At 37.2% G+C, this 21937-nt stretch overlaps 1 protein-coding gene across 1 annotated transcript; it reads right to left on the bottom strand.

Annotated features, from left to right (window-relative positions):
• Window positions 1-16089: 16089 nt before the first annotated feature.
• LOC106982898 (olfactory receptor 5K4-like) lies at window positions 16090-17019 on the bottom strand. The gene has a single exon (XM_015081075.1). The coding sequence runs from the start codon at window positions 17017-17019 to the stop codon at window positions 16090-16092; it is 930 nt and encodes a 309-aa protein (XP_014936561.1).
• Window positions 17020-21937: the final 4918 nt, after the last annotated feature.

Raw genomic sequence — 21937 nt, 5'->3', positions numbered from 1 at the left:
TTCATTCTAAAGACCTGACTTATAAGATAAACTTGTCAGCATACCACTGTTGATTCTTAGTGACTTTCTTTGGTTTCTGCAAGTTGAGACTGTTAATTTTGAAGAATAGTCTACAAAGGACATTATTCAAAAATCATCTTTTAAAAAAGTTTAGGTGTCATTCTTTTATCTGAATTGACCCATCTACTATTTTTCTGTTTTCTGAGAAACTTATATAAGGTTTTCTAAAGTATATCACAGTAGTTTAAAAGCTAATAAAAATAAGCCTGCCTGTATAGTTTAATTTCATAACACTTAGAAAAATTGAAAAATCTTAATATGATTTTTGAGAACAAATTTTGTTTTCCCTAAAAGGCTATCTTCTAGGGGCACTTGGGTGGCTCAGAGGGTTGAGCGTCCAACTTTGGCTCAGGTCGTGATCCATGATTTTTAGCCCGGCAGTGGGCTGTGTGCTGACAGCTCAGAGCCTGGAGCCTGCTTCAGATTCTGTGTCTCCCTCTCTCTGTGCCCTTCCCCCGCTCATGCTTTGTCTCTCTCTCTCTCAAAAAATGAATAAACGTTAAAAAAAATTTTTTTTTAAAAAGGCTATCTTCTATCATTACTTAGTGATCCATTAGGATATATTGACCATTGTGTCAAATCATATAAATTTTATGGTCAGAATGGATGTATTTTTCCATAATCAAAACATCAAAATAGAGGCACAGGCTGGGGCGCCTGGGTGGCTTAGTCGGTTAAGCGTCAGCTTGTACTCTGTCTCTCTCAAAAATAAATAAATATTAAAAAAATTTTTTTAAAAAGGCACAGGCTGAACATTTTATTTTCTTGTTTTAAAATATTAAATATAAGCCATTTAATTATTCAGCTGTGTTAGAAATAACTTTCAATGTACCTGCCTGAATTATTTAACAGAATTAAGCTATGCTGTTACCTGTGTATTTTGAAAACTTACCTTATAATCAGAAAAGGTCAGCATGAATTGAATTTAAATATCTTGCTAATTTCCCATAGCCTTCGGTTGTGAGAAGAGCTAGAAAGGTGAGAAGTTGAAATCTAAGATCAATGAACAAATGCTAAGTAATTCAGATAAATAAATGTTTGTGGATGCTAATATTAAAACTAAAAGTAAATTTGAGTACTTCCCTTATCTAAATGCTCTGATACTGTGTTAAGTCTTGTAGAATTTCAGAATATAAAAATATTGGTCTCAAACACATTGGGATTTAAAAAAATGAAAATCTGGAAGACTGCTAATAGATCAGTATCAATAATTCTGTTTCTTACATTGCAAAGTTAAACTTTTCCATCAAATGCTTAAGGGATTTCCCTGTAGTGACAACCGTGTATTTCTGTAGGGAGATTCAGTCTCCAAAATGTATTAACTCTGTGATATTAATTAAAGATTACCTGTGAGACAAAGAGGTTAAGTAAATGACTTTCACTAAAGTAACTAAGGTCAGTTGATGATCGTCTTGCTGATTCTTATGTAACTGACATCATTTTTACAATTGTAAAATTGTACATTTTATATCTCTGTTCACTATCCTATGCATAAAATGTAATGAGCAGAAAAGGGTCTCAGGTTGGTTTGGACAGTTACAGGAAAAATTAATATGGTTAATGAAAGATGATTAGCATTTGCAGTGGAGCCTAAAAGGTGTAGGGTTAGCGAGACTCATCAACTTCACTCTGTGAGTTGAATTAGTTCCCATGTGTTGCAAATCCCTCCTGGAAATTTTGCTGTTACCATTTAGCCCCACATATGATTTACTGAGTTGTTCTCTGTTCTTTTCATTTCACCCCAATTACTTTATCTTTCTTACCCTGTTTTTTTCTCTTAATTCCACTAATTACTCTTCAATATACTGTATTTATTAGTATGTCTATAATCAGTCACTCATTCCCCACCACTACCATTAGCAGTAGACATAAGAGTGAAAGAATTTCTCTGTTATGCTCATTCCTTCATCTCTAATACCTTAAACAGTGGTTCTTTGTAGCGCTTAACAAATATTTGTTGAATGGATTAAAAAAAATGATACTCTGCTGCTCAGGAATTTGCAGTGGTCCCTCATTAGTTTTCAAACCAAATCCATTTTACTTATTTTGGTATTCCAGATGCTCCATGGTCACCCTTTGTCTTACTTTCACCTTGCTCTCTTCCTCAACCTCAGGACACTTGGCCATGTGCATCCCTTCACTGCCCCTCTGTGCAATTGCTTCACCTAATTTTCTTATACTGCTTCCCTCTGCTAAAACTCCTTCTTGGGGTGCCTGGGTGGCTCAGTCACTTAACTGTCTGACTTCGGCTCAGGTCATGATCTCGCAGTTCATGGGTTCAAGCCCCGTGGTGGGCTTTGTGCTGACAGCTCAGAGCCTGGAGCCTGCTTCGGATTCTGTGTCTCCTTCTCTCTCTGCTTCTCTCTCTCTCTCTCCCTCTCAAAAATAAACATTAAAAAGATTTAACACTCCTCCCTTTCTTTCCATCCCAATACTACTCATACTTGAGCTCAAATCAGATCTCCTCCATGAAGACTTTCCTAGGTCCTTTAAATAGAATTAGCTGATTAATGGCAAGATCTCATTCTTTCTTAAGACTAATATTCCACTGTGTATGTGTGTGTGTGTGTGTGTGTGTGTATTTATTTACACACTATATCTTCTTTATCCATTGATCTCACTCATGTGGAATTTAAGAAATAAAACAAATGAACATGGGGATGGTGGTGGGAAGAGAGGAAAACCAAGAAATATACTCGTAACTACAGAAAACAAACTGATGGTTACTGGAGGGGAGGTGGGCAGAGGTGATAGATATTAAGGAAGACACTTGCTGTGATGAGCACCAGGTGTTGTATGTGAGTGATGAATCAATACATTTTACACCTGAAACTAATACTGTTGACATACATGTTAACTAGCTGGAATTTAAATAAAAACTTGGAAAAAATTTTTAAATAAAATATACTCAGTAAAAATAAATAGATAGAATTGATTTGTTCTTTTCCTGATTTACGTGATACTTAACTGCTTTTTTTTAAATATGAAATTTATTGTCAAATTGGTTTCCATACAATACCCAGTGCTCATCCCAATGGGTGCCCTCCTCAATACCCATCACCCACCCCCCATCAACCCTCAGTTTATTCTCAGTTTTTAAGAGTCTCTTATGGTTTGGCTCCCTCCCTCTCTAACTTCTTTTTTTTTTTCCTTCCCCTTCCCCATGGTCTTCTGTTAGGTTTCTCAGGATCCACATAAGAGTGAAAACATATGGTATCTGTCTTTCTCTGTATGACTTATTTCACTTAGCATAACACTGTCCAGTTTCATCCACGTTGCTACAAAAGGCCATATTTCATTCTTTCTCATTGCCAAGTAGTATTCCATTGTGATACTTACTTGCTTTTAAAATGCATTCACCACTTTATCAAGTGTGACTCATATGTGTCTTGATTGTAAAAGTCTTGACTAAATATTCTTTTTAAAAATTTTTTAAATGTTTGTTTATTTTTGAGAGACAGAATACAAGTGAGGGAGGGGCAGAGAGAGAGGGAGACACAGAATCCAAAACAGGCTCCAGGCTCTGAGCTGTCAGCACAGAGCCTGACGTGGGGCTCGAACTCACGGGCTACAAGATCATGACCTGAGCTGAAGTCAGTTGCTTAACCGACTGAGCCACCCAGGTGCCCCATTGACTAAATATTCTTAAGTCACCAATCATAAATCTTTTAAGCACCTCACAATAAACTGAGCTAGATCTATGATATATGCTGCATTGATTGCTAAAATTTCCATCATGTTTAATCTTAATCAAGTACTTACAATATGCAGGGTATTGGAAGAGACAATGGGAAGTGTGGGCACAGGATGTGAGAATGGCAGGGATAAGTTCTTAGTTTTTAGATATGGCTTCCTGACAAGAAGCTCATAATCTAATGGGGAGAAAGGCACTTAACGCTGTGTGTATAATTTAGTGTGCAATTTAGGCTGTGATATAAAAAAGTGTAAACATATCATATAAAAATATAGTAAAGGAAGTGACTGGTGACCTAGAGGAAGAAAGAAAGATTTCCCAATGGGAGTATAATTTCAGATAACTTTGCAGGGTAATAATTGGTAAAGAACATGAGGAAAAGCAGTCTGAGGGAACCATCTGTAAAAGCCTGGATACTTTTTTTTAGTTTATTTATTTATTTTTAGAAAGAACATATGTGTGAAGAGAGGCAGAGAGAGAGAGAGAGAGAGAGAGAGAGAGAGAGAGAGAGAGAGAGAATCCCAAGCAGGCTCTGTACTGTCAGCATGGAGCCTGATGCGGGGCCCGTGAGATCATGACCTGAGCTGAAGTCAGTCACTTAACTGAGCCAGTCAGGCATCCTAAAGCCTGGACTCTTAAAAGAGCAAGGCCTAATTTAAAAAAAAAAGGGAAGGGAGACAGTAAACTAGAGTGACTGAAGCTTACTCATACATGATACAAGGAGACACAAAAAGTAATATAAAGGGAATGGGAAATTTCAAATTCTATTTGATTTCTTCTCATTTATTTCCTCTGCTCCTGCCAATTCACTATACCCTCTCTCTCTAAAGCCACAACCAACTCTAAATGCCAACTCTAAAGAATATTTAATTATTTCCTAACAAAGTATAGTGTTTGGTACTATTGAAAGTCTTCTCTGGCTTGTTTGAAAACCCTCTCTGCTCCTATCATCTTGATTGTTCCATCTCAGTCTTTGATGCTGAGTCATGTTTCTCTTTTTGTCCTTAATAATGCTTTCATTCACCCTGATTGTATCCTTGGCCTCACTCTTCATTCATTCTAGAAATTTCCCCATGTTATCTCATCTACTCTTGTGTTTTCAACTATCTTTCATTTGCTGATAGTTTTACTAGGAGAGATATTTCAAACCATGGTGTACATTCATATTGATAAGCTCATTTGGAGTATGTTCTAAATATATACATTCTTACCTACAAATTAGATAGATGTACTACTATACTAAAATATTATATATAAACATGAAAATAGAAATTTAAAAAGAATTAGATTAAGAGAAATGCTATTAAAATTTTAAATTTTATGTATTTAATGCTATTAAAATATTGTTTACCCCCACTAACACTATTATTAATTAAATAATAATCTTATATTCAGAACAAAATGTGATATATGGCTTATTATTTAAATCACAGCTTAGCACTGTGATACAGCAGTGCACCCACTTGCTTGAACTTACTTCCAAACATCTCTTAATATCCTACACAGTTGAAAAGATCCGGCACACAGATATATCTGCCCAAATGGGAGAAGAATGTAAGTTTTGAGTGGGTCTCAGAACAGGAGAGGGCTCTTCATAGGCCCACACTACGGGGTAAACAGCCCTGACATTTGGGCCAAATGACTCAGCAGGCCAGTAGTATTAAAGATATCTGAGGTGAGAAGAGAAGTGAAACTAATGGGAAGTGTATGGAAAATTCTGATAGGAGAATCATAACATATACCCTAATGGTTTGGGAACAAGGCCTTGCTTTCTGCAGCAGAGAATTATAAACTATTCAACAAATAACTTCCTGCTGTGCTATGGACCCTGCTAGTTGAAGAGCTCCTAACTGTAGGACATCAAGTGACTAAAAGGCCAGAATTGCCTTCATGAGCTGGAATTTGTCAGACTAGCAAGTATAAGATTGAGCAGGCCCAGGAGTAATTCATTAGAAGATGAAGGTGGCATATCCAAGGATCTGGCATGAACAGGGCCAGAGAATACAATAGGCTGCACAGGAAGGTAACCCTGTGGTTCTTGGGTGGTCAGCTTGGTATGTTGATGCAAGCCAAGATAGATTACTGCTAAACTATAGCTCCACCTAGGGTGACCTTGAAAAGTAAGACTAGGGAGACATCCTCCCACAGAGCAGCAGACCGATTACCTTATTCCATTGTATAGAAAAAGAGGTGGTCCAAGGTGAGAATATATAAATTCATAGAAGAGGTGAACATCTAGGATGTTGGTCAGTGGTGTGTAGGGAGACAGATTAAAAGGTCAGTGACCAGAAAATCTGAGGGAGAGGTATTTGAATGGATCTCTTGGGATGGATATGAAGTGTGGAGTTCTTCATATTACATGTAAAGGTATACCAGAGAGCATCTACCATGGGAAAAAAAATACTAAACAACCAAGTACACACAGAATGATTCAGCTAGTTGAGGTGATCCAGTTTTGTTCATCTGCCACCCCAGTGCTGGCACAATGGGCACATGAATGAAGTGCTGTAGCGGCTGAGATGGAGGTATGCATGTGCCTAATAGCAGACGCTCCAACTTTTCAAGGCTAATCTAGCTACTGTTCTTGTCAAGTTCTAACTTGCCAAAACCAGAGACCATTTTGGATCCCCCAGTCTCACAACATCCATCAAAAAGAAAAAAACAAAACAAAACAAAACAAAACAAAAAAAACAGTCAGCCACATGGTGGCATTTGCTACTAAGAACCTCTTCCTCTCTGAAGGGGACATAAATTTATCTGGATTGGAATCCACATAATCCAGGTATGGATTAACTTTCTAATCTGTAAATTCTCAGGAAGAATCACTCTCTGGGGCTGGTAGAATGGTGCATGCATTGCATTGGACCAAGAAATCTAGGTTGCAGTAAAGAAGGTGTGGTACTGGACAGTGACTGACACACTGGTTCTATTCTATTTCTTTTTTTTTTTTTTCAACGTTTATTTATTTTTGGGACAGAGAGAGACAGAGCATGAACAGGGGAGGGGCAGAGAGAGGGAGACACAGAATCGGAAACAGGCTCCAGGCTCTGAGCCATCAGCCCAGAGCCTGACGCGGGGCTTGAACTCATGGACCGCGAGATCGTGACCTGGCTGAAGTCGGACGCTTAACCAACTGCGCCACCCAGGCGCCCCGGTTCTATTCTATTTCAAATCACCCAGAAGCTGCTGGCTTAATGAGTTGATGAAATGACCTTTCAAAGATAAAATTAAGATGTCAAGACTGTCCTCCAAGGTTCACTTTCCATGAGAAATTAGTGACCACTGTATGTTGTCATGTCCACAGTAGGTTGAATACCTCAGTCCAGGACCTCCTCAAGTTATCTGCTTGGGGAATTTGCATTTTGTTTCCTCATCTCTGAGCTGTGTGGGTTTAGAGGGCCTGGTTCTCAGAGGCGATATGTTCTTATATGTTCTTACCAGAGAATGTGACAAGAATCCCATTATACAGAATAGTTTCAGCTCCCTACCCAGTCACTTTAGATTCTTTTTTTTTTTTCCAAGAGACTAACAGACAAGGAAAGGAGTCCATTAAGATTATAGGAGTAATTGACCCTGTTATCAGGAAGAGATAAGGCTGCTATTATCAGGTGGGAGCAGGAAAAATATGTTTGGCATTGAGGGGTCCATAGGCATCTGTTGGTACTTCCTTGTTCAATTTGACAGTAAATACACAAATACAACAACCAGAACTGAAAAAGACATCGTGTGAAAGGCTCAGATTCCCTGGTGATCTGATTCTGAATCATCCTGCCATATTAGGACCAGTAGAGGTATTAGGCAAAGGTGAAGGGAATCAAGAGGTAGAAGATGGACATTAGTGTGGGCATGAGACCAGCTGCAACAGTGGGAACTGCAGGTGTCCCATTAACCTTCACCTTGTAAGATTCTCCAGGACAAGAAAAAGGCCCAAATCCTGGTGGTTTTTTCCCCAGAATTGATTATAAGAAATAAGCAGCTTTGAACAGTATAAAAGGTGGCCAGTAATGGATCTGTGGTTCACAGCCCAGATTCAAGGTATTTCCCCAGCAGTAAGAGTGCCAGTAGCTGATAGTTCTTAGCTGAATCCTTATTCAGGAAGTATCCTTAGCTTAAGGTAATGGTCTTAGGAAGGTCATGTGCCTTACTTGGAGGCAGCCTACATTTAATGACTGTTCCATGGAAAGTGTAAATTTAATGTCCCTGTCTTAGGCATGAGAACTTTGAAGGGATATTCCAAACCCCCTCTTCTCCACCAGATTGGCTAAGGTTTTTGTTGTGACTCTAGTCAACCTATCCTTCTGCCCAGTCTTACTTGCTTCACTCCCATGAATAATTATTGAGCCTGAGAACATTCTCCAACAAACTGCTTTTTTTAAAAAATAATTTATTTATTTTTTAAATTTACATCCAAGTTAGTTAGCATATAGTGCAACAATGATTTCAGGAGTAGATTCCGTAATGCCCCTTACCCGTTTAGCCCATCCCCCCTCCCACAACCCCTCCAGCAACCCTCTGTTTGTTCTCCATATTTTTGTCCCCTATGTTGTGTCTCCCTCCCTGTTTTTATATTATTTTTGCTTCCCTTCCCTTCCCTTATGTTCATCTGTTTCATATCTTAAAGTCCTCATCTGAGCGAAGTCATATGATATTTGTCTTTCTCTGACTAATTCCACTTAGCATAATACCCTCTAGTTCCATCCATGTAGTTGCAAATGGCAAGATTTCATTCTTTTTGACTGCTGAATAATACTCCACTATGTATGTATGTATGTGCATATATATATATATATATATATATGTATATATATATACACCATGTCTTCTTTATCCATTCATCCATCGATGGATGTTTGGGCTCTTTCCATAATTTGGCTATTGTTGATAGTGATGCTATAAACATTGGGGTGCATGTGCCCCTTCAAAACAGCATACCTGTATCCCTTGGATAAATACCTACTAGTGCAATTGCTGGGTCGTAGGGTAGTTCTATTTTTAATGTTTTAAGGAACCTCCATACTGTTTTCCAGAGTGGCTGCATCAGTTTGCACCCCTACCAGCAGTGCAAAAGAGATCCTCTTTCTCCACATCCTCACCAACATCTGTTGTTTCCTGAGTTGTTAATGTTAGCCATTCTGACAGATGTGTAGTGTTATATCATTGTGGTTTTGATTTGTATTTCCCTGATGATGAGTGATGTTGAGCATTTTTTCATGTGTCGGTTGGCAATCTGGATGTCTTCATTGGAGAATTGTCTATTTCATGTCTTTTGCCCATTTCTTAACTGGATTATTTGTTTTTTGGGTGTTGAGTGTGATAAGTTCTTTATGGATTTTGGATACTAACCCTTTATCTGATGTATCATTTGCAAATATCTTCTCCCATTCCGTTGGTTGCCTTTTAGTTTTGCTGATTGTTTCTTTACTGTGCAGAAGGTTTTTACTTTTATGAGGTCCCAGTAGTTCATTTTTGCTTTTGTTTCCCTTGCCTCTGGAGATGTGTTGAGTAAGAAGTTGCTGTGGCCAAGGTCAAAGAGGTTTTTATCTGCTTTCTCCTCTAGGATTTTGATGGCTTCCTGTCTTATGTTTAGGTCTTTCATCAATTTTGAGTTTGTTTTTGTGTATGGTGTAAGAAAGTGGTCCAGATTCATTTTTCTGCATGTCTCTGTCCAGTTTTCCCAGCACCATTTGCTGAAGAGACTGTCTTTATTCCATTGGATATTCTTTCCTGCTTTGTCAAAGATTAGTTGGCCATATGTTTGTGGGTCCATTTCTGGGTTCTCTATTCTGTTCCATTTTTCTGAGTGTCTGTTTTTATGCCAGTCCCATACTGTCTTGATTATAGCTTTGTAATACAGCTTGAAGTCTGGGATTGTGATGCCTCCAGGTTTGGTTTTCTTTTTCAAGATTGCTTTGGCTATTTGGGGTCTTTCCTGGTTCCATACAAATTTTAGGATAGTTTGTTCTAGTTCTGTGAAAAATGCTGATGTTATTTTGATAGGTATTGTATTGAATATGTAGATTGCTTTGGGTAGTATTGACATTTTAACAATATTTGTTCTTCCTATTCAGGAGCATGGAATTTTTTCCATTTTTTGTGTCTTCAATTTCTTTCACAATCTTTCTATAGTTTTCAGTGTATAGATTTTTCACCTCTTCGGTTAGATTTATTCCTAGGTATTTTGTGGGTTTTGGTGCAATTGTAGATGGGATCAATTCCTTGATTTCTCTGTCTGTTGCTTCATTATTGGTATATGGGAATGCAACCGACTTCTGGGCACTGATTTTATATCCTGCGACTTTGCTGAATTCAGGATCAGTTCTAGCAGTTCTTTGGTGGAATCTTGTGGGTTTTCCATAAAGACTATCATGTCATCTGTGAAGAGTGAAAGTTTGACCTCCTCTTGGCCAATTTGGATGCCTTTTATTTCTTTGTGTTGTCTGATTGCTGAGGCTAAGACTTGCAATACTATGTTGAATAACAGTGGCGAGAGTGGACATCCCTGTCTTGTTCCTGACCTTAGTGGGGAAGCTCTCAGTTTTTCCCCATTGAGGATGATATTAGCATTGGATCGTTTATATATGGCTTTTAGGATCTCGAGGTATGCTCCTTCTATCCTTACTTTCTTGAGGGTTTTTATCAAGAAAGGATGTTGTATTTTGTCAAATGCTTTCTCTGCATCTATTGAGAGGATCATGTGGTTCTTGTCCTTTCTTTTATTGATGTAGTGTATCACATTGATTGTTTTGTGGATATCGAACCAGCCCTGCATCCCACATATAAATTTCATTTGGTCGTGGTGAATAATTTGTATTAATGTATTGTTGGATCCAGGTGGCTAATATCTTGTTGAAAATTTTTGTTCAAAAATCTTGTTGAAGATCCATTTTCATCAGGGAAATTGGTCTATAGTTCTGCTTTTTAGGGGGGTCTTTGTCCGGTTTTGGGATCAAGGTAATGTTGGTTTCATAGAGTTTGAAATTTTTCCTTCCATTTCTGTTTTTTGTAACAGCTTCAAGAGAATAGGTGTTAACTCTTCCTTAAATGTTTGGTAGAATTCCCCTGGAAAGCTATCTAGCCCTAGACTCTTGTTTTTTGGGAGATTTTTGATTACTAACTCAATTTCTTTACTGGTTGTGGGTCTGTTCAGATTTTCTATTTCTTCCTGTTTCATTTTGGTAGTGTATATGTTTCTAGGAATTTGTCCATTTCTTCCAGATTGCCCATTTTATTGGCATATAATTGCTCATAATATTCTCTTATTGTTTGTATTTCTGATGTGTTGGTTGTGATCTCTTCTCTTTCATTCTTAATTTTATTTATGTGGGTTCTTTCCTTTTTCTTTTTGATCAAACTGGCTAGGGGTTTATCAATTTTGTTAATTCTTTCAAAGAACCAACTTCTGGTTTCATTGATCTGTTCTATTTTTTTTTTGTTTGTTTGTTTTGATAGCATTGATTTCTGCTTTAATCTTTATTATTTCCTGTCTTCTGCTGGTTTTAGGGTTTATTTGCTGTTATTTTCCCAGCTCTTCAAGGTGTAAGTTTAGATCGTGTATCTGAGACCTTTCTTCCTTCTTTAGGAGGGCCTGGATTGCTATATACTTCCCTCTTCTGACTGCCTTTGCTGTATCCCAGAGGTTTTGGGCTGTGGTGTTATCATTTTCATTGGCTTCCATGTGCTTTTTAATTTCCTCTTTAACTTTTTGGTTAGCCCATTCATTCTTTAGTAGGATGGTCTTTAGTCTCCAAGTATTTGTTATCTTTCCACATTTTGTCTTATGGTTGATTTCAAGTTTCATAGTGTTGTGTTCTGAAAATATGCATGTTATGATCTCAATCTTTTTGTACTTGCTGAGGGCTGATTTATGTCCCAATATGTGATCTGTTCTGGAGAACGTTCCATGTGCACTTGAGAAGAATGTGTATTCTGTTACTTTAGGGTGAAATATTCTGAATATATCCATTAAATCCATCCAGTCCAGTGTGTCATTCAAATCCATTGTGTCCTTGTTGATTTTCTGTTTAGACGATCTGTCCATTGTTGTAAGTGAGGTGTTGAAGTCCCCTACTATTATGGTATTATTATCAATGTGTTTCTTTATGTTTGTGATTAATTGATTTATATATTTGAGTGTTAGCACATTTGGAGCATTAATGTTTACAATTATTAGATCTTAGTGGATAGGCTCCTTAATTATGATATAATGCCCTTCATCTCTTGTTACAGTCTTTATTTTAAAGTCTAGATTGTCTGATATAAGTATGGCTACCTCATATTTCTTTTGGCAACCATCATTCTATTAGCATGATAGATGGTTCTCCATCCCCTTTCAATCTGAAGGTGTCTTTAGGTCTAAAGTGAGTCTCTTGGGGCTCCTGGGTGGCTCAGTCGGTTAAGCGTCTGACTTCAGCTCGGGTCATGATCTCGCGGTCCGTGAGTTCGAGCCCCGCGTCAGGCTCTGGGCTGATGGCTCAGAGCCTGGAGCCTGCTTCCGATTCTGTGTCTCCCTCTCTCTCTGCCCCTTCCCCCATTCATGCTCTGTCTCTCTCTGTCCCCAAAATAAATAAACATTAAAAAAAAAATTAAGGGGCGCCTGGGTGGCGCAGTCGGTTAAGCGTCCGACTTCAGCCAGGTCACGATCTCGTGGTCCGTGAGTTCGAGCCCCACGTCAGGCTCTGGGCTGATGGCTCAGAGCCCGGAGCCTGTTTCCGATTCTGTGTCTCACTCTTTCTCTGCCCCTTCCCCGTTCATGCTCTGTCTCTCTCTGTCCCAAAAATAAATAAACGTTGAAAAAAAAAATTTAAAAAAAGATTAAAAAAAAAAATAAAGTGAGTCTCTTGTAAACAGCATATAGATGGATCTTGTTTTCTTATCCATTCTGTTACCCTATGTCTTTGATTGGAGCATTTAGTCCATTGTCGTTTAGAGTGAGTACTGAAAGATATGAACTTATTGCCATTGTGTTGCCTATAGAGTTGGAGTTTCTGGTGGTGTTCTCTGGTCCTTTCCAGTCTTTGTTGCTTTTGGTCTTTTTTTTTTTCTTCCCATCTTTCCTCCCCTCAGAGAGTCCCCCTTAAAATTTCTTGCAGAGCTGGTTTAGTGGTCACAAACTCCTTTAATTTCTGTTTGTCTGGGAAACTTTATCTCTCCTTCTATTTTGAATGACAGACAACCTTACTAGATCAAGAATTCTTGGTTGCATATTTTTCTTTTTCAGCCTGCCAAGTTTCTGTGGATAGGTCTGCAAACCTGATCTGTTTTCCCTTGCAGGTTAAGGACTTTTTTCTCCTTGCTGCTTTCATGATTGTTTCCTGAGTATTTTGTGAATTTGACTATGATATGCCTTGTTGATGGTTTTTGTTGAATATAATAGGGGTCCTCTGTGCTTCCTGGATTTTGATGTTTCTGTCTTTCCCCAGGTTAGGAAAGTTTTCCACTATGATTTGCACACATAATGCTACTAACCCTTTTTCTCTCTTTTCATCTTCTGGTACCCCTATGATTCTGATATTTTTCCTTTTTAATGAGTCACTGATTTCTCTAATTCTTAAATTGCGTTCTTTTGCCTTAGTCTCCCTCTTTTTTCCTGCTTCACTATTCTCCATAAGTTTGCCCTCTATATTGCTGACTCACTGTTCTGCCTCATTCATCCTTGCCACCGTGGCATCCATTCTAGATTGCAACTCAGTTATAGCATTTTTTATTTCATCCTGACTAGCTTTTACTTCTTTTATCTCCACAGAAAGGGTTTCTAATCTATTTTCAACCCCAGCTACTATTCTTTTTATTGTGATTCTAAATTATGGTTCAGACGTCTTGCTTGTATCTGTATTGATTAAGTCCTTTGCTGTCATTTCTTCCTGTTCTTTCTTTAGGGGTGTTTCTTTCATTTCATCATTTTGAAGGAAGAAAAGGAATTAATAAGGTAAAAAAAAATTAAAAACAAATCACACAAAAAATAAAATAAATGATGCTAGACCCTAGGTGTGTTTTGGTCTGGTTGTTGAAAGGAGCTTCATAGATTAGAAAAAAGGGAAATATAAGAAAAGGAAAAAAAAGGAAATGTTTGAAAATTTGAAAAAATGAATACAATGAAATAGAATAAAATGAAATGATTGAAATAAAATAGAATTTGAAAAATTTACAGAAAAGTAAAAAATATAGTAGAAAAAATTAAAGAAAAATATTTTAATAAAAATTGAAAATAAAAATACTTTTTTTCTCTTTCTGTATTGAACAATAAGAAAAGAAAAAGAAATTGAATAGATGGACCAGTGAACAGACCGAAATACGATTGAAATTACATTGGTTTCCCCTAGAAGTCAACTATGAAGCACTTTATAGTCCGTAAACTAAGCAGGTGGAGAGACTTGTGGTGTTCCTAAAGAGCAAGTTTGGCCCAGTTGGGTGGGGCTTAGTATAACATCTCTGTTCTCCACTAGATGGCGCTGCTTAGCTGACTGGGGTGGATTGTTGTGGCGCTTTTAGGTGTGTATGTGCATGTGTGGGAGCAGTGAAAACTGCGTCACCCAGCTATCCAGTCTCTAGTATTGGAACTTTGTTCTCTCTGATCAGTAATCACACACCCATCCCTTGTCTCTGGCTTCTGTCCACTCCCCACTCCTACACTGTCCATAACCAACCCCAGGCAGCACCTCCCTCCTGAATTTTATCTTAGATTCACCTGTTTTTCCTGACCCCTTACTTCTGAGGGACTGTGGCTTTGACCTGCTCTACCCCTCTGTAGGAGGGTCTCACTGAGCAATGGCCGGGTACCTGCTGCACCCAGGAATGTTCACGGGACCATGCCACTGCTGATGCCCAGAGACTGGCTGGGTGTCAGCCTGCCCCAGAAAAGGTGAACGCAGTTGTGTTCAGGGATTATGGAACATCACAACACACATCTGGCACCAGGCTTCACCCTTAATGACCAGCAAATGTGGTTGTTTTCCTGGGTCCCCTGGGGTCTTTGCCTGTGGTGGGGGCAGGGGGGGTGGCACACACAGCCTCTACCAGATGTCTTCCCAGCAAGGGACCTGCCTCTCCCTGTGTGGCCTAAAGACCCCCAGACTTCACTCTACTCCTGGGGATTCGCCCCTCCCACCAGAGCACTGCCAAGTATGGAGCTGTGAAGTTTCAGATTCTGCATTCCCCCTGTTTACAGAGTCTTAATGGAAGTTAAACCCTCTCCTTTCTCCTTTCTCCCTTTTTAGTTCAGTCCCTGGGGTTGTTTCCACTTTTCTCCTTTCTCTCCAGCTGCTTTTGGGGGGTGTTTTTCCCCATATTTCCCCCTCTCCCCCTGTCTCCATCCTCTCTGTACAAGCAAAAACAGCTCCCTGCCCTCCCCGGCTTTTCTCTCCCCTAGTTTACCTATCTGCCCCATGTACCTGCTGTGTTCTGTGGTTCAGGTTGTGCAGATTGTTGTGTTAATCCTCAAATCAGTTTTATAGGCATGCAAGATGGTTTAGTGTTGATCTGGCTGCATCTCAGGGACTAGAGACACACAAAAAAACTTCCATGCTCTTCCGCCATCTTGGCCACTCCTCCACTCCAACAAACTTCTTATATGCACATCTCCATCTCAGAGAGATGTAAATTGCTATTCTATATTCCATAATACATAACATGATTTATTCTTTAAAAAAATAAAGAACCTTAATTATACTAAAAATTAAAGTAGATCTTAATCTGTTATAGCCAACTTGTTATAATTCATCGTTAACTGTTCTACAAAATGTATATGTGACTATATGTGTGTTCCTTCTCATTCCATTTTTTCCCATTCTTGGAGTCTTCTTCTAGATCAAACTTCATTATTTTAAATATACACGACTACAATTAGTTTGCTTCTAGCCTCTCTCCCCCCAGACTAACCTACATGTATCTCCAAGGTCATTTTTCTGAATAGCAATTCGTATTTTATTCTCCTGCCAGGAAATTTTTAATATTTCAAACATTCTACATAGGATCAGATATAATGCCCTCCATTAGCTAGACAAGATGAATAAAAGTGACTGTTCTATACATTTAGACACTTAAACTTGATGTTATGTTTATTTATTATGGTTTGGAACAATAGCCTGACACAATTCAGTGAGAGTAATAACAATTGGTAATGAAAGTTACTATTGGATTTTCTCCTGATTTACTCTGGTAATTGTGGAATTTTCAGTAAGATAATGCCAGACAACTTTGAAATTACATTTATATATCTTTTAGCAAACACAGTCTAATGATTTAGAGATTAGTATTTCATATAAATACAACTTTCTCTTTGTCCCTTTTCTACAGAACAGTTTAATGAATTAAAATCAGTTTTCCATAGAAGATGAAGTTTATTTAACAATATTATAATTCTTCATACATTTTTTAAGACCATTTATCACTTCCTTATTTCTTAAGCTATAAATAAAAGGATTTAATAAAGGAATTACAATTGTATAAAAAATTGCCACTGGTATGTCTTTATCCCCTTCTTCAAATGGTCTGATATACATGAGAAGACAAATGTAGAATATTGATACAGATAGAAAGTGGGATGCACAGGTAGAAAAGGCTTTACCTCGCCCCTCTTTTGATGTCATTTTAAAAATTGTTAAAAGGATGCAAATATAAGAGAACAAGACAGTGGCAATGGTGAAGATTTGAATTGGCATTGAAAAAATATAGATCATTAGTTCGTTGATATACGGGTCAGTACAGGAGAGTCTATAGAGTGGAAGAATATCACAAAAAAAGTGGTCAATTTGATTAGACCTGCAGAAAGTTAACCTTAACAGAAGCCCTACATGGATCATGGAATGCAGGTTACTAGCTATGAAGGTCCCTATGGTCATCTGAATGCAGAGTTTCTTTGACATCATGGTATGGTACTGTAGTGGGCTGCAAATGGCCACATAGCGATCATAAGCCATTGCTGCCAGAAGAAAACAATCTGCAGTTTCAGCAAGGCAGAGAAAATAAAATTGTGCCATGCATTCATAAAGGGAAATCATTTTTCCCTCAGAAAAAAAGTTCTCTAACATCTTGGGGATGATGGCACAGGAACAACAGGAATCCATTAGAGCTAAGTTGCCCAGAAAGATGTACATTGGTGTGTGAAGACGATGCTCCATAGAAATCAATGCCACCAGGCCAAGATTTCCCACCATGGTGATTAGATAGATGGCAAAGAACACCAAAAACAGGAGAATCTTCAGCACTGGATGATCTGTAAATCCTATGAGGATAAACTCAGTTGTCAAAGAGTTATTTTCGTTAGCCATTCCTGGCTTTTCAGCTGAGATAGAAGTTGTAAAGAAATGAAATTCTAAATTAGAGTGTGTTTATTCTTCCCTCTAATTTCCCCATATACAAAAAGAAGCTATTTTATTTTATTTTATTTTATTTTATTTTATTTTATTTTATCTTATTTTATTATTTTTTATTCTCAAGTTAGTTAACATACAGTATAGTCTTGGCTTCAGGAATAGAACCCAGTGATTTATCTCTTACATATGACACCCAGTGCTCATCCCAAAAAGTGCACTCCTTAATGCCCATCACCCATTTCCCCCATCCCCCTACCTCCATCAACCCTCAGTTTTTTCTCTGTATTTAACTCTCTTATGGTTTGCCTTCCTCTCTGCTTTTATCTTATTTTTCCTTCCCTTCCCCTATGTTCATCTGTTAAGTTTCTCAGATTCCACATGTGAGTGTAATTATATAGTATCTGTCAAATTAACAACTCAGGAAACAACAGATGTTGGCGAGGATGTGGGAGAAAGGGGAGAACCTATTACACTGTTGGTGGGAATGCAAACTGGTGCAGCCACTCTGGAAAACAGTGTGGAGGTTCCTCAAAAAATTAAAAATAGACCTACCCTATGACACAGCAATTACACTACTAGGAATTTATCTGAAGGATACAAAAATGCTGATTTGAAGGGGCACATGCACCCTAATGTTTATAGCAGCACTGTCAACAATGGCCAAATTATGGAAAGAGCCCAAATGCCCATCAAGTGATGAATGGATTAAGAAGATGTGGTACATATATATAAAATGGAAAGAAGCTCTTTTTAAATCATCCCATACTGTTTCCTACAAACTAGCACATGCACACTAGGTTAAGTCTGTGAGAAAAAAAGTATCACAGATTGTGTACACAGGGATCATCTAAAAATGTCCAGTGTGAACTCTCAGGACAGAAAGGCTTTTTCTGCATAAATTATCCAATGATAATGTACAAACTCCTAGACAGTATATATAATTTGACATTTCTAAAATTAGAATACATTTTCTAATGGTATCTTTTTCTCCAAGGAAAGAAAAAATAAACATATTTTAGATACTGTGGAATTGATATGATGTTGGAAATAAATTACTTTAGATATTTTAAATGTCTAAATGTATTATTTGTAAAACCTCACAGACTCACAGTGGATTTTAAAAATGGCTTCTTGGAGCACCTAGTTGGTTCAGTCAGTTAAGTGTCTGACTTTTGTTTTCAGTTCAGATCATGATCTCACTGTCATGAGTTCAAGCCCATGTCACTCTCCACGCTGAGTCTCCCTCTCTTTCTGCCCTTCCCCTGCCTGCTCATGTGCACTCACTCTCTCTCTAAAAAAATAAATACAAACTTAAAAATGGTTTCTCTAGCTTAGTATTTCTTCACAGATGAGCTTACCAAGAGATATTTTAAGGCAATACCTCTTCATCCTTTAAGACTGGGTAAGAATATAGGACATTTAAAATTTTTCTTCACAAGCTAATTTTGATACTGTTTTTATGTTTATTTCAACATGTTCTAGATTCTATTCCTATATTGGCATGACACATTCCTCTAAGAAGTTACTATTTTTTAATTATCCATTTATCCTAGTACTTTCTAGTTTTAAGTGTTTTACGTGCATGTCTAACATTATGAGATTTGGTTATCAAGTTTCCATTCACAATGTTTATATTCCTTATGATAAATACCTATCTTTTATCCTTTTATACTTCTGTAAAAACTAATGTTGTTGTTTTTGTGAATTCTGTGAAGATTTTACATATATGATTATTTGTGTTTATAAACTCATGATTTAATCCACTACAGATTTATTAAAATTCAATGATCACTAAATTTATACTTATTATAGTTTAGCAACCATGATATTATCAGAAACATGCATTTTAAATAATGCTAAAATTATTTTTCTTTTCTTCCAAAGATTGCTGAAAGTCTTTGTCCTCATCATTTTTCAGATAGATAATTTTGGAGAAGAGCCTGTAGGTTGTTCAAAGTATATTGTTTTAAAAACATATATATTTGGTTAGCCTTTTTTTCTAGTTCTTATCCTTTGCTACACTAAATTTACTATACTATTTTTCTATTTGCTCACTTGGTATGGTAAGGTTTTCTGGAATTTTATCACTAAGGAGTTATAATCAAATGAATAAAATAAGTTTCCTTTTATGTTTTAGGTCTATAACACTGCAAAAAAAATTTCACAATTATAGTGTTTTGGAAAAACTTAGTAAAAATATTCAAAGGCAGCTTTTTATCATTATTTTAGCAACATCTACTGGTAAATCACTACATGGAATCTGGTTTAGTTTTTGATAATCACTATTTTATAGAGAAGATACTGAATTAGAGTAATAATGAAAATTCATTTTATCTCCCTAGTTTAAAATGTAAATTATGCTACTGAATTAGAAATCAATTTTATTCTATCTCCCAGAATTATATTACAGAGTCATTTATAGCCTTACCTGTATATTTATTGGTAACACAATGATACTTTAGAAGTCAGGATAGGTCAGAAGGGTCCACTGTACTGTGTCTTATTATGGCTTTCCATAGTATCTTCAATTAAGAGACAAACCAAAAAATTATTAAGTAGATAAACATGCATCACAAATTAAAATGCTGACATATTTTAGGGAAATGCATATTTCTGCATTTTAATATTTTAAATACATTAGAAATCAGTTCTCATATTTTGAGTTCACTGACAAACATTTTATAGTAGCTGATTGGCCATGTGATATTTGTTATTAGAGAAATTAAGAATAAAAACCTTGCTCTTTAAAACATTTGGGAATAGATTACGAAGATATGTGACACTCTACCAGTAGGTTGGTGACAATAATTATGTTAGCCTTAGGGCACAGTTAAAGTTTTACATTGGTTCTAAAGGGATTTCCTTGGCATTGGTATCAGGGTATTTATTCCTGCAAAGACTCTTAACCTGAGAGACATGGTTCCCAAAACACAGATAAACCAAAAGGCATCAATTAAAGATGGATATCCTTTGGGATTCTGAAGTTAGATGAAATGGACATCACTCAAGTCAGCTTAAGTGTAATGTAGATTTTTCACAGGATCTCCTTCTCTCAAATCTTCTTTACTTGAAAACCGTAGTGAAGAGAAAAGAAATTCATGCTGATCACATAATAGACAAAGTAGGAGTTGAACCAAGATTGGGAGAGAGATTTGGATTTGTGGAAAAGAGGCAAAAATGTGGTGTGATTAACCAGGGTTGCAATCTTCTTCATTCCCTTTGATGAATCTGACCAAATGCTGTAGATTCATTCTCTGAAACAACTCAGACATTGTGTTGTTTTATTTCACTTATGCAACATAAGAGGACTGTTTTTTTTTGAGAGAGAGAGAGTGTGAGTGGGGGAGTGGAGAGAGAGAGGGAGGGAGAGAATCTTAAGCAGGCTCTACTGCATGGAGCCTAATGTGGGGCTCCATCTCAAGACAGTCAGATCATGAATTGAGTCGAAATCAAAAGTCTAACATTTAACCAACTGAGCCACCCAGGCACCCCACATAAGAGAACTTTTTGACTGTTTTTCCATATCCATCTTTTTCTATTGTGCATATGCTCTTATGGACTGGAAATGTTTTTAGCTAAACCAAATCTTTGTCTTTTGTCTCAGTCTTCCAAGGACTCCATAGACTGGGTTTATATCACCTATGACTTTATTTTCTACCATACACCTCTAAGACTCTTATCTTCAGAGACATACTTATGAATTTTCTATTCATTGATGCACTGGAGCTACATCCTGACTTAGAATATTTACTCAGAATTGACTTCTTTGCTAAAATGCCCTCTTTGACCTCCTACTCTGTCCAAGTCTTATTCAGTCTTTATAGGAGTTCTGATTCTCTGCATGAAGACATCTTCAATTTTCTGATCTGCAAAAATGCTTATTGTCTTTATAACACAAAGAGCTCTTAGCCAAGTTTCCCTTGTATATTTGTCCAGCTGTTCTCATATGAAAATTGTTTATTCTCAGGGGGATTTTCTTTTTGACTTTCCATACTGCACATCTCTTATAGTTCCAGATAATATAGGTCCTCAAAGAATGCTTCTTAAGTTGGTTGCAGCAATTTCAATTAAATTAAATTCAACGTGTATAGAGTGATTACTATAATAAACAAGTCATTGGGTCAGCATTGAGTCGAGAGTAGCTCACAGTCAGGCAAGGGTTGGGAAGCAAGCTTCATAGATAAATAAGAAATAATCCTAATGTAGCTACCAACTTAGAGAGTAAAAATCACTTACACAAATGTATATAGAACAGCTCAGACCAAGTTAAATATCAAAACGAACTATAAGCAAGTTTTATGGGAACACAAAGAAGAACATAACTTATAAGACTAGGGGAAGACATTTCAAAGAAATGACATTTCGTGTGATTCTTGAAGGATAAATTAGATTTGAGTAAGCAGAAAATATTTTTGTAAGTTTTTTTAGGCTGAAGGAGGATCATGATTAAAGGTAAAAGCATGGAAGTTTCAAAATATAGGCATATTTAAGGAATGGAGAGTAAGCCAGGGCATCCAGACAGTCTGGATGCATGCTAGGATAGGAAGAGGAGTTAGGAGTTTCAGGTTGTAACTGGTTCTGCTTCTGCCCCCTCCATTTTGATGACACCAATCTCTCACCAAGATCAGACTCATCTCCTAATCACCGAATCAAAAGCACATTTGTCAATTATTATCTTAATTAACTATATTATATAGAATTATTGACCACACTCTGAAACTCATTGCCTTATCAGGCATCTGTGATAACATTTTTTGTATCTACATCTCTTCCCCTTCCCCCACCCCATGGCATGTTTTGTATTAGATTTTCCTTTCCTTACAAATACACATTTGTTGAAATAGTGTGTCCTTGAGTACATTTACAAAATCAT

Source organism: Acinonyx jubatus, chromosome C2 (assembly GCF_027475565.1).
Source record: "Acinonyx jubatus isolate Ajub_Pintada_27869175 chromosome C2, VMU_Ajub_asm_v1.0, whole genome shotgun sequence".
In the NCBI taxonomy this organism is placed as follows: Eukaryota; Metazoa; Chordata; class Mammalia; order Carnivora; family Felidae; genus Acinonyx; species Acinonyx jubatus.
The sequence above is the reverse complement of the archived record's forward strand: the minus strand, read 5'-3'. Positions and strand labels throughout refer to the sequence as shown.

Coding starts and splice junctions, on each gene's coding strand:
- LOC106982898 (XM_015081075.1), bottom strand. CDS start 17,019: ATGGCTAACGAAAATAACTCTTTGACAACTGAGTTTATCCTCATAGGA.